Source organism: Primulina tabacum, chromosome 4 (genome assembly GCF_025594145.1).
Source record: "Primulina tabacum isolate GXHZ01 chromosome 4, ASM2559414v2, whole genome shotgun sequence".
NCBI lineage: Eukaryota > Viridiplantae > Streptophyta > Magnoliopsida > Lamiales > Gesneriaceae > Primulina > Primulina tabacum.
In genome coordinates this window covers 1,860,912-1,878,535 of record NC_134553.1, presented here as the reverse complement: position 1 = coordinate 1,878,535, position 17,624 = coordinate 1,860,912, and the positions used below count along the sequence as shown (strand labels likewise).

The following is a 17,624-nucleotide window of genomic DNA, read 5'->3' as shown; positions in this document are numbered from 1 at the left end:
TATGTATGGGATTTTGCATGGATTATATATGGATCTTTTATTTTAGACAGTATTTAGTTTTCATATATATATATATATATATATATATATATATATGATTCTGCTGAAATCAAAAATTATATTTTTTTACTTCAACATGGATATAATATTTAGGATAAGATGGAACTAACCGGACTATACACTGAATTACTGGTTGCTGCAGATTGATGTTAACTAGGAAGCAAGATACCAAGTCTTTAATTATTGTTATATATATTGCCCCCACCTTGCCATGACTTTTAAGCTCACTAGCAGTCTATTCCCCACCACAGGCCCGCATATGAAAGTGACACCTAATAAAATGAAGCACTGCATATATTTAACTAATGCATCCATTTATAAATTTACTTCAAGTATTGTTCGAGTTAAGTGTTTGATTAATTGATTTTTTTTATTAATATTTTCTTGACTTTACCCATTTCATAAAACTGTCAAGCTGCGGTTTATTTGATTAACATTATTTGTAAGCTATTCTGTTAGCCTCGAAAGTTTATAAATATCGAAAAATATCTGTGGCAATTCACACACCATAATAATAATATAATAGTGATAATAATGGAGAGTAGACAGATAATATATATATATATATAAGTTCCAAATGAAAAATATATAAGTTCCACGAAACAGAAGTCAATACCCGAACCATACATTATTTATCGCTGCTAAACTGATATCAAACTTGAACAGAAGAACAAAACTGCTACTAACCCTAATGAAAGGGAAAGAAAATGGAGAGGCCCACTTCAATACAGGTAATGGTTCGTTCTTGACTCCTATTTCAACCGATTATATTAATGAGGGTTCTTTTTTTTTTTTTTTGGGTTCAGGACAACTTTTAACTGAGATGTCATTTTTTTTTTCTGAACTGTGATGAGGCTGGCATATAAATACAGCAGCAGCAGCATGCAATGCATTCAAGTTGCTCAACTAACCGAGAGATTTAATAGTTTCTGACTTCATTCAATACCGGCTTCCTCAACTAACCCAATGTTGCTAACAGATGACTCGGAAAGAGATGTGTTTCTTGAAATGTTAACTGGCGGGAATATCAGGAAGTGGTGCAGTTCAAGGCGGATTTAATCTGGTGGACAGTGTTGCCAATAAGGTTGTTAATTGTTGCGACGGATTCGGCGGTCATTCCCGAGGATTGCATGCCACTCACAAGTATTTGAAACATTACTGTTACGAGTGAACCTGAGGATTCGGCAGCGATGACGGGTGTGGAGCTAGTTGAAGCTCCGTCACCTCCTCCCTCTGAGGAATGGAGGTGATTAGGCTCGCCACTGGGGGATATTGTGAAACCGGACGGGAGTAATGGGATGTAGGAAGGGTCGTCTCCCCTCATTGCTATTTCGATGGCTGGTATATCGACAGGGCAGTACGCGATGAGTGAGCCGGAAGCGTCTATGCAGCTTTCTTGGAGGATTAACGTATTGTTTTGGCCAGCGTTGAACGCCTGTTTCAGAATTCAGAGTTATACATGCGACAGGCTTGAATGCTTTTTTGGGACAAAAATGATGCATTTTGATCGTTAATGTCTAAATAGCGTGTTGAAAGGAAGACGAATGGTTGAAGAAATGAAATATACCCGAAGAACAGATATGCAGTTCCCGGGGTGAGAACCATTTGCAATGTGAGCAACCTCTTGAACCGGATTTTGATTTGAGAGAACATCCCACTATAATTTTAAAATGAACTTAATTAGAATACATGATGTAAATATTTCCAATGTAATCAGCTCGAGTTGTGCTTAATTACCTGAGGTCGAGTTCTCTCGTCCCTGAGAAAATTGAAGACGTTCTGCGGAGAGACAGGAAGCCAGAGAGTAGCGGCTGCACAAAGCACGACACCGCTGAGCTGGCCAGGATCAGTGCTCTTATGAGACGTGGCTCGGACTTCAAACTCATTTAATCTTGATATGGTGGTCCATTGTTGGCCATTCGAAGGGTTGATGCTTGAACAGAAGCTTTTCACCAACCTTTGTGCAAGTTTCACCATACTTCTTTTGCCTTCGGCTGATGGAATCACTATCAATACACGACAATGTTACCATTAACAAAAAGACAACCAAAGGAACATTGTATTTTGCATTTTTGCTTCATAAATCAAGACATAAATTTTCTCCTGATTTACCGCCTCCACCAAAATCTGTGGTTGAACTCCCAGTAACCATCAAACAAGCAAATCTTTCAGAAATCCTTTGAAGAGTAGAAAGCCATCTTTCGGCTCCAAAAGCCACTCCGGTCCGAATAAGGTCTCTATAAAGTCCATGAACCGGAACTGTGTCTTCTATCTCCCAATGTTCCATCCAAGAAACCTTCATTAATTATGCATACAAATTTTACTTGATATCAATTATAAGAGCAAGGACTAAAGAAACTGTCATGAATTTCTTGTTAAATTTTACTTTAGAGTAACCATTTGGCATCTCTTGTATCAAGCATCCAGAAGGAAGCTTGTGAGCTTTGCACGAAGAAGTGAATTGGCTCTCTTGTTGAGGAAGATCATAAGAAACATCGATTATAGCCCAAGTGCCTTGCTTGATCTGCTGACATAAGCGAAGAAAATAGAGTTGTCTAATTGGTAGCAATGCTGTAAGCATTTGCAATTCTTCATACATCTGTGATATGAAGCAAGTAATCTGAGAATCAGAGACACACCACAGAAGAAACATACAAACTTCAAGGGGGGAGGAAAAAAATTCACTATGCACTAATCATGATCATATGTTTATTATTACCAACTGCAATGTGCCACTTTGGCTTCCAAGAATTCCAGATGATATCATGCATATAGTCGTTGCCCTCGAAACGATAGTCGGAAACATTTCAACCCATTTATCCTGTCAATACTTTTACAAATTACATCATTGAACCAGGAACTTCAACGTGACTGGCGGATCCGAAGGAAGGTGAGGGAAGTGATCGTCCCTCAAAACAAACAAAAATCCTTTATGTTGCGTATGTATAATTTTTTTTAAAATGTAATTCTTGCCCCCCTCATCCTCCAAATTTCTGAATCATCGCCTGTTCACATTAAAAAAAACATGAAAACTAAACTAACCACATCCATAAAATTGTCAACCAAAGCCAAACCATCCATTATCACGACACCAGAAGCTCTCGAAGCTTCCATTCGTGCCTCTGGATTTCTTAAATGACTATTAGGCCTTGGGAAAAATCTCTCGTAGTTTTCGGAAACAAGAATCTCCCTACCATCTGTTGAGGACTTAACCCAAAGAGGCTCATTGCTCTGCAAGAGCCTAATCAATTCATTCATGGCATTGGTTGCCATTTCTGTCATGACAGATTTATCCATTTCTGAAATGCTCACTGGAGGGAAGACTAAACTCGGCATTACACTTGATGAACTTCCCGAAAGAAGATCAAGATCGAGGGAAGGGCCGGGAACTAAACCTCCGTGACCTCCAAAACTTGCCATGGATAAATCCCATGAAGATGCATGAATAGGCATCACTGATGGGAGTTGTGAAATAGGCCGCCCGATATATTTTGACGCAATACTTGAGACACGGTCCAGCTATAAATCGTACAAACACAAAAAAAGAGGTCAATAAAATTGGATATCATAGAATCTAAGGAAGTTTTTTGGGATATTACTCAAGAAATGAAACATTCCAGACCTCTTCTTTCAAAAAGGCATTTTCCATTCGCAGTTTTTGCTCATCAAAGTATGAATCTTCAACTGGAGGGCCTCCACAAGAGGGACAGATCACATTCTTGAGGGCTTCTCTAATTGCTATATTTTCACATCTAATCTTATCATTTTCTGCTCTAAGCGCGCAGTTATCTGCTCTTTCATGTTGTGTCTAAACAAAATTACAATTAAAAAGAAACATAAGTAAGATCAGTTGCCAGGGAAGGGAATAAATTATTTCGACCTATTAAAAATAAAACTAATTACCTTCGTCTGAGTCCTTCGATTTTGAAACCAAAATTTGATCTGCCTAGGATGCAAAGCCAACTCCTTGCTCAACTGATTCCTGGTCTTCTCGTCTGGATGGGGACATTCTTTGAACATTCTACACACAAAAACCTCAGCATCATCGAAATCTAATTTTGTTCAAGAGTAAAGAAAGAAACTTCTTTTTCTCCCCGATTTTCTAATAAAATCTAATAAAAATAAATTCTATCTATCAGTAAATTAGTTTATGCGTGTGTGTGCACATGCAGTTGAGTTTGCAAATATACACGGTGCAAGGAAGAAGAAGAATAAGAAGAGAAAGGCATACGATTCAAGGGTCTGAATTTGATGAGCCGTGTGGCGATGGTAACGTTTTCTCCTCCGATGAGAATCGGAGGCATCGGGTTGGTCTCCACCACTTGAGCCGCCACCGCCGCCGACGCTAAACTCCATCGATGATTCTTTCACCTCACCAGAAGAAAAATCTCCGACCCGCGATTTTGGAAGTAGTAATAAAAATGATATTAAAAGCATTCACACAGCAGCAGTACTTGTAAAGAAGAAGCTCCAGCGGATTACAAGATATTCCCATAATATAACTGTAATAACTACACTTACTATAATAACACAGTAATCATAATTTAAGGTACGTCTGATAGAAAAGATTAAATCTTTTTTTTTTCTCAAAAAAGAAAAAGATCATACGCCGTAAGGTATATGTATCAGAACTTTATCATTTATATCAAAGAAAATTATGGGTGCTCGCGATTTATCTTCAAGATTCAATGGAAAGAAAGAGAAAAAATAAAAAAAATGATATGGGATCTGTATCAGGAAAATATATGGATTCTGGGCGGAGATTAGCAATGGTCAAGGCACCAGCCATGATTTCATTTTTGGCAGCTTAGATTCAGTAACGCTCGCACCAGAAGATGAGAATAATCTTGCTTACATACACATGTGTATGCACGCATGAGCATATATATAAATATATATTGATTGTATGTATATATGTATGTATATGTGTGTGTGTGTGAGAAGAGGGGTGCAATTGGGGTGGAGAAAAGGAGATGAAATAGAGTGTTGGGAAGGTGGAAGAGGAAGGTGTGGGTAATTAAGAGACGCAAGCAAACAAGTTAATGCAAAATAATAAGAGAGCTTTTAAAACGGACTTAAAATTTTCAATATATATATTTCTCATAATCCAAAAATTTGTGTGAGCCGGTCTCACGGGTCGTATTTTGTGAGACACATCTCTCATTTAGATCATCCATGAAAAAATATTACATTTTATTCTAAGAGTATTATTTTTTATTGTGAATATCGGTAGGGTTAACCCGTCTCACAGATAAAAATTCGTGAGACCGTCTCACAAAAAACCTAATCATTTTTATAATACTTGATTGAAGTTGCAAACACAATGATTGTGCAGTAAATATTTATTATTGGAAGATTCAAAAATATTCTCACAAAAACGTACATATGGTGATACTCATTGAAAATTTAGTGTTTGATTCCAGCAGGTAATATTAGTCCTAGTGCAGATATCGAATTTAATCTAAACATGAAATCATGAAGGAGACCATTAGAAGGGGGCCGGGAGGGTATCCCGGCGTAACCCCTCCGATTCTCAAGTCAGAGACTGAGTATATAATCAGAGAGCAGCTAAGGGTGCTGCTGAAAGTCAATATAGTGAATGAAACGCTTAAACATGATATTTATAGGAGAATACATGGACTTGTCATGGACCACCTACTTTAGGTAGGAGTGGGCCGGGGACCCAGAGTCCGGTTTGAGCCTGGTCATGATGGGCCTATTCACAGGGTATCACCAGTCTCACCTTCCCGAGTCGAACTGAATCGCATGTTCGAAGTTTGATTAATTGCGTTGTCCTTGGAACAACATGTAGGTTGGGTATTCTCCTCCTGCTGTTCATTAGCATCCAAAAATTTGGAAACAAAATAAATCACCTTCCCGCTCTCAAGGGTTCAGATCTGATCCGGGCCTCCCCTATAAATAGAGGTCCCCTCCTCACTTTATTCTCGTTTCCACCGCACAGAACTTTTTTTGCACTTCATAAGTGCACTTCATTCAATAGTTCTCACTTGATCATGCCTTCGCCTCGTCTTCACCCTTGTCTCGCCCACGCCAACGTCCAGCCCCGTCCCTTCGCCCAGCTGCTTCGAGCGCTCCATCGCTCGGCTCACCACCCGCTCGTTCCATTGATCCTACTCCTCAAATATCTTCTCACGCTTCTTCCGAGTTAGTTTTCTCCTCTATTTGCTTAGTTGTCCTTAAAATCATGTCTTCCTCTGATTCCGAATTTAATTTCTCGAGTGATCTGAAAGGTCTAGCGAGTCTGACGATAGTAGGACTTTCTTAGAAGATCCTGAATTTACCATCGATTCTCCTGAGGAGGAGGTCGTCACCCATAGTCGTCTTGATAAGGAAATTTCGTCATGTTAACCAACAGATGAATATATCCAACACCGATAACCTATGGTATGGCCACATATCATCTCATATATGTCCCACTAGCGAGTCAAAACTTAGGGCTTCGTCGTATATTCATTCCTCTCACAAAATCATCATTTCTACCCCCGATGACGGCCTATCTAGCCACCAAAGGTTGTTATAATTTTTTTTCAAACAACACTTACATACGGGTCTCCGTTTTCCCCTGTGTGATTTCCTCCAGGAGTCGAGTTGTTATTATCATGTGCATCTAGGTTTGCTCACTCCAAATGCTTTTTGCTCGATATGCAGCTTCATCGTGTTATTTCGGGCCTTAGATCTTCCTTTAGATTGCACCACTTTCTCTTACTTTTTGGTTCTGGCCAAATCCAAGGAAGGATCCTTCTACATAACATCTCGATCCAGCCATAAGCTTTTTGATGGGGATCTCAGTCACGTGAAATACTGAAAAAAATACTTCTTCTTCATCCAGCACCCCAAATAGTTGACTTGTTCCACGGACTGGTATCTTACATTTACCGAATCTAGGCTTTCCAAGGGTTTTAAGAAAGATAAGATATATCTACGCTTAATGAGTATATTAGGAGATCGATTCTTTAGTATTCCATAACTCTTATATGAAGATCTCATGTGCTATATATGCCGAGTTAAGTCCAGCAAAAATTATGCTGAAGGAGGACGCTAGGCAGATATTCTCATCTTTTCACATTTCTTCTTTCGTTTTTACTTACTTTTCTCTTTGATAACATTCTCATCTAGTTCATTATTCTTATTGTAGGTAGAGTCATGAATGACATATTGCTCCGTGAGGCTGGGAAGAAGAAGGTTGGGGGTTCATCATTAGCACCCAAGAAGCCACTTATCCTAGCAGTCACGACAGGCACGAAGGGAAATTGCTCTACTGCTGCATGTCATGCGGGCAAGATCAGACCATCCCAATGAACCCAAGAAAGCTGCATCTGCGTGGAAAAAGAGCTGATATTATAGCTTCTGAGCTATGTGAGTGGGATCTCGTCCAACAGTAACCAATTCCGAGGTATACAGAGGATGTATCCCTGGCCTAGAAGGATGTTCATCTTCTGATCCGGACATCTCTTGAGAAGAAGTCCGATGTGATGGAGATCTCAGAAATTTTTCGCTTACCCTTATGTGGGGCTGATGGGCTCGGATCAGTGGACATCTTCTTTTTGCCAGCATGAGGAGGGGACTCGACCTGAGTAGATGGGGAAGAAGCTCGCTTCTGGATAGGAGGAGGATAAGAGTGATATCGATTCCAGCATGTGATACTAGTCCGAGTGCAGACCTCGAATTTAATATAAGCCTAAAATCACGAAAAGAGACCGTTAGAAGGGGGCCGATAAGGTATCCCGGCATAGCCCCTCCGATGCTTAAGTCAGAGACTGATTATATAATGAGATAGCAGCTAAGGGTGCTGCTGAAAGTCAATATAATGAATGAATGAATTGAACGTTCAAACATGTTATTTATAGGAGAATTTAATGTCGTTTTTTTATATAAAATCTAATTCGATTGTATCATATATAACTACCCTTTTTAATTAAAGATGAAAAATAATGTTGAACTTCTAGTGAATATTTAACACGGCATGAAGTTTTCAATCTCGTCGAAATGTATACAAGATATTACTATTGAAAAATATTATAGATATAAATACTAAATGTATTTTCACATAATACAATATATACCAAAATTACATGTATATAATATGGATGTAAAAAATTATTTATTTGTATAAAAACAAATTAAAATAATAAATGATGATGTGGGATTATGTCATGTGTAAAATAGAAAACATTTTTAAATATAAATTTCTAATTATCATTAATAAGTACATAAATTGCATTTTTGGTAATTTATTAAAAAAAATTAAGTAAACGTGGTTCAAATGCAATGGTTGGTAATTTCGATTCGTCACGATATGGGTATGAATTGCTATTTGTTCGTTTCTAAGGTACCGATATGTTACTTTAAGAACATGAAGGGGTAGTTTAAAATGTCTAAAACAGTTTTGTTTTTATCGAGTGAGGATATGATATCACCAGACGAGACAACGCCGCGGGAATGGCCACCGCCACCTTTGGCCACCACATTCGACCTCGCCCACTCCTTGCGACGCCGCCGCGGCCACTGGGCGGAGTAAGAACGCTTAAATCGGAACGATTCTTCTATTCCTCACCTCTTAAGGCCAACAAGCTTGTAAGTGGTGTTCGGGAATGTAATCTCCTAATTGCAGCGTATCTCCCACCTAGTCAGTCTTCTTCTGCGTCGAGAACGCATTTCACTCCTTCCACCAAACTCTTCGTTAGCGGTCAGCTCTCTCTCTCTCCACTAACTTTTTATTTGGTTTTTTTTTGGTAATTAAGCATGGGTAACTCTGTGTTTTCTGGAAATTTTTAGTGCCTCTTCAATGGTGTTTCTATACGATATGTAGCGGTGGTTGCAAATTTAATATTATGTTCAAACGTTGAATTTTTTTGGTGAAAAGTTTTCGTCACGAAAAAAATAAATTATTCGAGGATAAAGAATAAGATAAGAGGTCGATGTAGATTAGAACAGTTCCGAAATTGAAGACTGCATTACTGAGCTATATGCACTAGCAGGATGTCAGAACTCAGAATCGTAATAGAAACGGAGACTAAAAAATTGATGTGCGAAAAAATTCATGACTGGAGTTCAACCTGAACCTTGCAGCACTTCTTATTGATCTTGATTTGAGTTGTTTCCAAGTGGCTCGAACTTAAGTGAGCTCTCATTCATAGTCAGTCACAAGTCTGATTAGGGAGGTGAAATTGGAAATTAATTTTTTGCAAAATATTGGAGAGTAAGAGTTGAAATCTCATTTTTGGGACGATGTCAATTGAACCCAATTGTAACAAAACCATATCGTAACTTCAAAAATAAAAAAAGTCAAAAGATATCTCATTTTTCACATCCTTAAAAAAATTCAAGGCTATCTGCCACTCCCTTAGAGAATGCTAGCCATCACCACAAAAATGATCTTTCCATACGTGATTCTAGCTTGAGTTGAGGTTGAACAATAGTATCTTCTAACTTTTACAGAGTTTCTTATTCATAATTTTGTAACGTATGAACAGAATGATAATTTAAATATGAAAAAAAAATCATAACTTCGAGCTCGACCAAAATACTTCAAGTACTAGAGCTAGGTTGAGTTGAACGTTGATGCAAGCGGATCGGCTCTGTTGCACCTCTAGGTAAGATATTCACAAAAAATTTAATAATAACAACAATAATATTAACTATTATTATTACAACGGTTGCTGACTTGCTGTGGCAATGACTTCTGAGCTTTGGGTGTACGAGAAATGTGTTTCCGTTTGTGTTCTGAATGGATTGAGGGTTTTTTCTTTCAGGGCTCTCATTTAGGACTACAGAGGAGAGTCTAAGAAATGCATTCAAAAACTTTGGTGAGCTTATCAAAGGTCAGAATTGCATCATAAAACTTGGTTGCCGAATTCTTTATTAAAAGTTCTTTTCTGCTGTGTTTGTATCAGGGAATTTTTTTATATTTATATACATTTATTTCCTTCACTTGGTAATTTGAATTATGGCACGTTGAAGTTAACCAAAAATCATCAATCCTGATGTTCTCTTTATAGTATTGTTAAACAATGCTGTATTATTTCAGAAATCAGAATCATGATATGATGTAAATGGATTTTAAATCCATAAAATTATCGTTCGACCCACATAAATGGTTGAATTTTCGGTTTCAAGATTCTGATTGAGAACATGTTGTATCATTATTGTAGTGAATTTGGTGATGGATAATATAGCTAACAGGCCGAGGGGATTTGCATTCTTAAGATATGCCACAGCAGAGGAGTCTGAGAAAGCCATTGAAGGTATGCATGGAAAGGTAAGTGGCCTTTTCACACAAATGTAAAAAAGTCTAGATTGCAGATTGGAAGATCTCTCTTTGACACTCAGATTTCAGGATAGAAATGCAGAAATTTAGATGCAAAAAACCCTTTCATCCAAGTTAGTTTCACGAAATTCTTCATTGCAAATCAAACCACATTGGTTGTAACAAAATTTTCTAGAGAAATAGATGTCATGTTGATCAGATGGATAATACTCGTGTTCTTGTTCCTCTCGACAAGTTCTCTCTGGTTCTGAATTGGCCTCCAAACGTCCTTGCAGTTTCTCGATGGCCGAGTAATCTTTGTCGAGGTAGCAAAATCCAGAAGCGGGCTACAACGAGGGCTTAAGCAGAAACCTGGAGAGAGCCGGAGTGATCCTTCTCAATAGCATGTGGAAAAAAAAACTTTGCAAGGTCTACCCCTGTTGCCTTAGGCACGCTTGGTGATGGACCTAATTCGACCATGATTTTAGTTCTCTGTTTTGCCAAAAGCAGCCGATTCTTGGTTACCAAGCTAAATTGACATACCGAGAGCACGGACTCTACCTGACAATTTCACCCTTGTTGAACAGTGAATGTTGAATTGTATACAATTACCAATCCACTTAAGTACTGAATCTCAACGTTGACGTAGCTACATTCAATTATATTTTCTTTAAAAAACAAAACATATATATTATCTAAAACATTGTCAGAGGAACCACGATATCAATGAATATATCTCCGACTACAATCTCTCGATATGATAAGGGGTGGTGTGCGACTCATGCAATGTTATCGTGGTAAGATATAATAGAATTCAGGAAATGGAAAATATACATACCAAGAAATAGCATGTGCAGTAAAACTTTAGTGAAAACTTAACCTTTTAACAGCGTCTGGTGTTAAAAAATCAGAAATGGAAATGTCTTGGTTGCTAAGGAAACAATTAATGTATGTAATTCCTGATAATACATCGACCGAGAGTCGAGTTGTAACTTAGCAGCAGAAAAGTATGTAGCAATTGACAGCTTTGTTTGCACAGGGCTGTTTAACACCATCGGCATTAGCTAACACATGGTTCAGATTTCTTTACAAGAATGGCTGGCAACTGAAAAGGTTCATAATTATAAAGTTCCACAAAAAATAAACAATTTATTTGGTTAGAAAGGTTCCAAGACCCGGGGTTGCCATATAGAATGAGCTATGAGCAAACACGAGCTCGTCGACTCTCTCGTTCTTGAAGAAACGACATGGCTGACTTGTCTTCCCTCTCTGCTAAACACCGCTTATAGGGAACGAAACCCTTCAAGCATTCCTTTTTAGTAGAATTTGACTCACGATCTGACTGGCGGGATGCCTCACTGATTGACCCATGGTTTGAGCCAGACAAAGACTCTTTCTTTTGACGATCTTCTTCTTTAAAGGCTTCGGAACACAGAGGATTTTCAGCCTTTTCTGCTGCCTTTAGCTTACATGAAGTGAGATGATTGTGGACCAGCGTTTGATACCAGTACCACCAAGACAATCCAAAAACGTTCTCCATGTGGCTAGAAACGCTCTTCAACAAATGTGTTGGTAAACTGAAGGGAGTCAGCGCACTTTGGACAAATTCAGACTTGTGCGCATGGAAGTTCTGAAAGAGCTTCTCGCTGTTGTTTTCCGGGGTCACATCCATGGGATCAAGTGGTAGAGATTTAGAGTTCTCAATAAGTTGTAAAGACTGTTTGGACAGATCTCTCACAAGAACGGTCTTTCCAAATAGTTTAATACTAGCACAAGATTCTTCAGTAGATGGATTATCCGTGGAAAACACAGTTGTTTCAGAAGCCAACTCAAATTTCTACATGCCCGTAAAGGGAAAAACACAAAAAAATTGTCAAAATCGAAGTAAGAGTTATCAGCTGAATTTATTGGCAGCATAAACGAATAAGTAAGATACCATTGTGGAGTTATTAACCGGGACTGGAATAGAGGATGCTTTCACAGAGTGATTAAAATCATCATCTTCTTTGGAAATAGGGGCAGATGTCACATATTCATTATCATTCTCAGCTGCCATGAGTTTGGCAGAACGTGCATCAGTAGCACATGAAGCTGGAGAAACACGAGCTTTATGAATCTCAGGATCCGAACAAACTGTTGACAAAACTGAGGTTGGAGAGAGATTCTCTCTGTTGGCAAAAGAACCATCTGAAGAAGGCGATCTTACAGGTTGAGGTGAAACCAGGGATTCTGCGGTAACGGAATCAGCTTTACGAGGGTAAGGATGGAGGGGTTTCTTTTTGGGCCGTGGAGGAGGGATCTCATTTGGATTGAAATGTCTCTCGCCATCTATGCTTGAATCCCGAGTTACCTGAGGTTAAAGATGGGAAAATATAAGATTGTGTAAATTGTATGAAATTAAAGAAAGTAGTTAAACAAACTATTCATATTGGTTCCAATGATGTCTTTAATCATCTGTCCGAACACCGTGCATAAAAACAAAGCAAACTTAAAACATGTAAATGATATTTGTTTACAATAGCACACCTTGGTAAAGAACTTTTGGGCATGACTGCGGATTTGAATGGCAGTCTTGGTGCCCACGTGTTCTGCAGAATGAAATGAATGACTAAAATACTTCAATAACTCTTACAACAGCAAGTATAGCAAAACTTAAGACTTCCATGGGAGCCAAATTATCATATCTACCACTCACCTTCTATTTGACGCCAGGCACGGCCGTATAGCTTCAAAGCTTCAAGAAACCTTTGATGTTCCTCCTCGGTCCATTTCTCTCGCTGTTTCGTTATCGTATATGGTTTTCTTACCTAATACATATCATAAACAGGTATATTATGATCAGTAGCCAAACAATGAGCCCGAGTCATCTCACTCATAAAAGTCACTTGATAAAATCACAAAAAGGAGAGAGCCGACACCTTTGGTGGATCGCCTTTTCCATTAAATAGCGAGGCCTTAGATTGGCCAGCCACGGGTTCCAGCTGTGAGCTAATCATAAGAGAGGCATCCTGCAGTATGACAGTCAGAACTACATGAGAAAATCTTGATCTGAGTTCTGATAAAATACAACCTTTGGAAGACTTCAAGCCACCCTTCTCCCTTGTGGTTTACCCATCAATCACAGTTCACTAGATATACGTGTTTTCAAGAATTGATAAAAAGCTTGTTCAGATCACTGGACTATGAAATTTCTACCAAGTACACGACATTTTCCATTCATTCTTTTAGATCTTGGTAGCAGAACTCTTTCTCAACATAAATACAGACGCACAACTCATCTAACTTCTGTCAATTCAGCAAATAGATTTTATTTGTGGGAAAATCATTAATTCAACAACAACCAATTATCCAAGTAGTAAAACAGTTAAATTTGAAGACATGTAAGTCGAAGGGAAAAAACGAGTTTTCAAAATTAAAGCGCCAAATCCACACATAATATCCTCGAATGGTTGACAAGGACAGTATGATCCAAACACTTGATTCATCACATCCCTCATACAGTTGCCTTATTCTCATTTACACTTTATCCAGAGCATAATATTCTGCGTCAGCTTCAAGCTCACACATGTAGCTCGAGTGTGAACACAGATCAATAACGAATCAATTCACCAGTTCATCAAGTGAATGCAAATAAAACCATAAATCAACAGCAAAATAGCTCAACAAACCCAAGAAAAGAGAAGAACCCGTTCCAAAGAATAGAACATACCTTAGTTTCAGAAACCATGGTTCCAACAAAACCGCGGCTAATAACAAAAGAGGAGAAAGATGGCAAAAGATAAAGGCTGCAGCTTTATTCCTTCAATATCAAGAAACACGTCCCACACTTCACTTCTCAGCTCTATCCAGTAACTCGAGAAGTGTAAAGGCGGAAAAAATAAAGAAACAGATGTGAAAAAAGAACCCAAGAAATGAAACAGACGGAGGGATCAGGGCAGATGGGTTGCTAATGAATAAATGGAGTATAAATTTAGAAATAATCTGGGGGAAAAACAACTACAGGGACTCCCCATCGGAATTTTTCTCGATTAAATTTTTACTTTTTGTGCGAAAAATTAATAATAAAATATGAATGGAAGGGTCGAGAAAGGAGCAAGAAGGGTGAATGGTGGGGACTGAGATTATTTTGTGGCTGAGATTAAGTGGGCCCTTGACACGTGTCCTTTGTGTGCACTGTCTCCTATCTTTTTCTCATCTTGCAAGATGGCTTCTTCGTTGCCTGGATTCTCTCTTTTTTGAGATTTTATTTTATTTTATTTTTTTGAGTAAGATTTACATATAAGTAGAAAAACACCCGATTGGTTAAAGGCTATAAGCCATTAGATATTATATTAAATATTAAATTAGTTGATTTCCTACTTTTAGTCAGGTTTACTACTTCCTTTAAATCCGTTGATGTGATCCCGTTGAAATGGTTGAGTCGGGTTAGGAGCTCCAACGGATCAAATCAATAATTTATAGTGTGTGAGAATTTTTGAGTGAAGATAATGGCTGTGATAGCACCTGCAAACAATGAAAAGAACTCGTGAATGGGCGCCGGAGGGGTGTCCGGCGTGGCCACTCCGATGCTAAAGTCAGAAGTTTTTCAAATGAATACAAGCAATATTTGAGAGAAAATATGTAAGTGCTTTAGAGTTCAAAGATTTCAGAATCATTAAATGACATTAATATCTGCTATTTATAGTAGAAAATGGAGTAGGTACTTCGATTCTCGTTTCACCTACTAAGTATGGTAAGTCGGTTGCCCATACTAGTTTCTGATGACTTCAAGGACACTCCAAGTCCAAGTAGTTCTGACAGATTAGACGGCATGTATCAATCATACTCGAGTGTGGTGCAATTCTCGAGGTGGCCTGGATAGGAGTTTACCCAGGTACTTGTATGAAAGCCCGGGCTATGATGACTGCCCGGGAAGAGGAGAAGTGTCCGGTGTACTAACTCCGATTCGGACGGTCCAATTAATATCCCGGGTCATTCATGACCCGGTTCCTCATGGGGTATCATCCGTCCTTTAATTTTCTTTGTGACTGTATATGAGAAGGAAGCTAAAACCGAAACCAAAATCGAAACGAAGTCGAAAATTAATTCCGAAATTGAATATATGTGAAACTACATTAAGTTTTTCATCCCGAAATATTCTGGTTTATATAATTTAATTTACTTGGTTTATATAACTTAAATATAAACCACATTTTTATTTTTAATAAAAAAATTATGTCCTAATCGTGACTATCTTAAATTATTCCATATATCTTTAATTTTTGCAGTTTCGTTTCTGGCAAATGATCCAAGTAAAGCCAAAGAATTGTTTATTATAATATTGGAGGAAAGATATGAACCAACCAACAAGGACAAAGAAAATAAACATTAAATTTTTGTAATAATAATAATAGACAACAACAATATCTTATCCTCCAATTGAGGCCAGCGGGACAGATCTTGTGATTCGCTTTGCTTGGTAACGGTTCCACTGGACAGTTCATTCATTGTGTGGTCACAAATGCATCTCCTATTTTTGACCAAATTATATATACATATATAATTTGGGAAAGATTTATGTGTGGTTGTGCCTGATTTGCTTAAGGATGACAATGGACTCCGTCTCCAATTAAATATGCCCAGTCGAAGCGGGTTTAGACATGATAAATCTGGAGCAGGTCCCGGATTTGGCCGTACCTGCAAATATATATTATTAATAATATAATTAAATTTTTTTATATTGAAAAATAAATATTTATACATAATTGATACCCCATAAGAGCCCGGGTCATGGATAACCCGAGATAACAAGTGGATTCCCAAATCATGGTCATTATGCATGATGGATTCTTCTGAAGCCGGGCATGTGCAAGTTCAGGCTCAACTCCCCGGGCAACCAGAAGCCCGGGCTCTCATATAAACTCCCGGGAGGCATTTTACCCGGGCTACCTCGATAACAGTGACGCACTCAAGTGTTTCAGAAGATAAGATCTTGTCTCAAAAAGCGTAATTGACAGAATCCTATTGATGTGACATGATGGAAGGGTATGGTGGTTTGACAGGAAGTCAACATCAAAGGCTATGAGTGGTAGGTGTACGCGCAAATCGAGGTAATCCTTGTTTGTCTTTCCTATAAATAACAGGTATGCATCTCATTTAAAGGACCCCTGAATCTTTGAACTCCCAAGCACACATATATTCTCACATATATAGCTTGTGTTCTTTGTCTTCAACCTGCTGACTTAAGCATCGGAGTGGCCGCACCGGACACCCTTCCGGCGCCCATTCACGAGTTCATCTCCTTGTCTGCAGGTCACAGTGGAAGCTATAGCTCACAGATGCATCTACTGTGCTCATTTTCTTGAACAACATTATTGATAGCAGATCTGGTGGAGCACCTGACCCGACTCACTCATTTCACCCGGATCGCATCAATAATTTTATTTTATAATAAATTGAAGAGTATGTCTTTTGTGAGACGATCTCACGAATCTTCATCTGTGAGATGGGTCATGTAACGACTATGGGCTATCCCGATCTTGGGCTCCCTCAAAAGGCCTTTTCCCTCACGGGCTTTCCCATGCGCCATTACTCATAGGACTTCTCCAGCCTAGGCACTGAAGCTTTTACCTTCCCAGGATTCGAACCCAAGACCTACTGGACATATAGGTCTTGGCAAAGCAATCCTAATACCAATTGAGCTGTCCAGGAGGTCTTGGGTTCGAATCCTGAGAAGGTAAAAGCTCCAGTGCTTGGACTGGAAAAATCCTATGAGTAATGGCGCATGGGAAAGCCCGTGAGGGAAAAAGCCCCTTGAAGGAGCCCAAGATCGGGATAGCCCATGGTCGTTACAGGTCAACTCTACCGATATTCACATTAAAAAATAATACTCTTAGCATAAAAAATAATATTTTTTTATGGATGATCCAAATAAGAGATCCGTCTCACAAAATACGACCTGTGAGACCGTCTCACACAAATTTTTGCCTAAATTGAAATATTTTTTTATTATGAAATATTTAATATGTATATATATATAATTAGACATTTTATTTTTTAATTATTAATTAAATAAAAATTGATATAATTTAATTTTTTTTGTTCTTAAATATTATTAATATAAAGTAAAAATAATTTTAATAATTAACTAATTTTTAAAATGTTTATTTTGTATTTTTTAAAAAACAGGTTCACAGGTGCAGAGGGGTGAGGTCGGGCGGAACGTGTCTCAAGTTTGATCAAACCCGTCCCGTTATCACCCCAATATTTACCACCTCAAATGTGTATATAAAGGTTAACATTTATTAATACATGTAGA

General features: G+C 38.3%; 3 protein-coding genes across 4 annotated transcripts; 1 reads left to right on the top strand and 2 right to left on the bottom strand.

Annotated features, from left to right (window-relative positions):
• Positions 1-633: 633 nt before the first annotated feature.
• On the bottom strand, positions 634-5,080 carry LOC142542286 (homeobox-leucine zipper protein HDG11-like). Its single transcript, XM_075648852.1, has 10 exons — positions 4,292-5,080; positions 3,964-4,081; positions 3,683-3,868; positions 3,103-3,579; positions 2,780-2,881; positions 2,447-2,659; positions 2,173-2,356; positions 1,798-2,066; positions 1,628-1,717; positions 634-1,495 (listed from the first exon to the last, which is right to left on the bottom strand). Exons 1-10 carry the CDS (start codon positions 4,495-4,497, stop codon positions 1,088-1,090), a joined length of 2,253 nt encoding a protein of 750 aa, XP_075504967.1. The 5' UTR covers positions 4,498-5,080; the 3' UTR covers positions 634-1,087.
• A 3,396-nt stretch (positions 5,081-8,476) lies between these two features.
• LOC142542284 (organelle RRM domain-containing protein 2, mitochondrial-like) lies at positions 8,477-10,975 on the top strand. Of its 2 annotated transcripts, none has more exons than XM_075648851.1 (4): positions 8,477-8,767; positions 9,834-9,902; positions 10,233-10,325; positions 10,624-10,975. In XM_075648851.1, exons 1-4 carry the CDS (start codon positions 8,521-8,523, stop codon positions 10,689-10,691), a joined length of 477 nt encoding a protein of 158 aa, XP_075504966.1. In that variant the 5' UTR covers positions 8,477-8,520; the 3' UTR covers positions 10,692-10,975. The 2 variants fall into 2 exon arrangements, with proteins under 2 accessions (XP_075504966.1, XP_075504965.1); XM_075648850.1 differs by having other exon boundaries at positions 8,479-8,767; positions 10,233-10,339.
• Positions 10,976-11,251: 276 nt separating this feature from the next.
• Positions 11,252-14,370, bottom strand: LOC142542283 (protein REVEILLE 7-like). Its single transcript, XM_075648849.1, has 6 exons — positions 14,037-14,370; positions 13,246-13,335; positions 13,023-13,134; positions 12,854-12,915; positions 12,264-12,677; positions 11,252-12,164 (listed from the first exon to the last, which is right to left on the bottom strand). The coding sequence occupies exons 1-6, from the start codon at positions 14,052-14,054 to the stop codon at positions 11,526-11,528; spliced, it is 1,335 nt and encodes a 444-aa protein (XP_075504964.1). The 5' UTR covers positions 14,055-14,370; the 3' UTR covers positions 11,252-11,525.
• Positions 14,371-17,624: the final 3,254 nt, after the last annotated feature.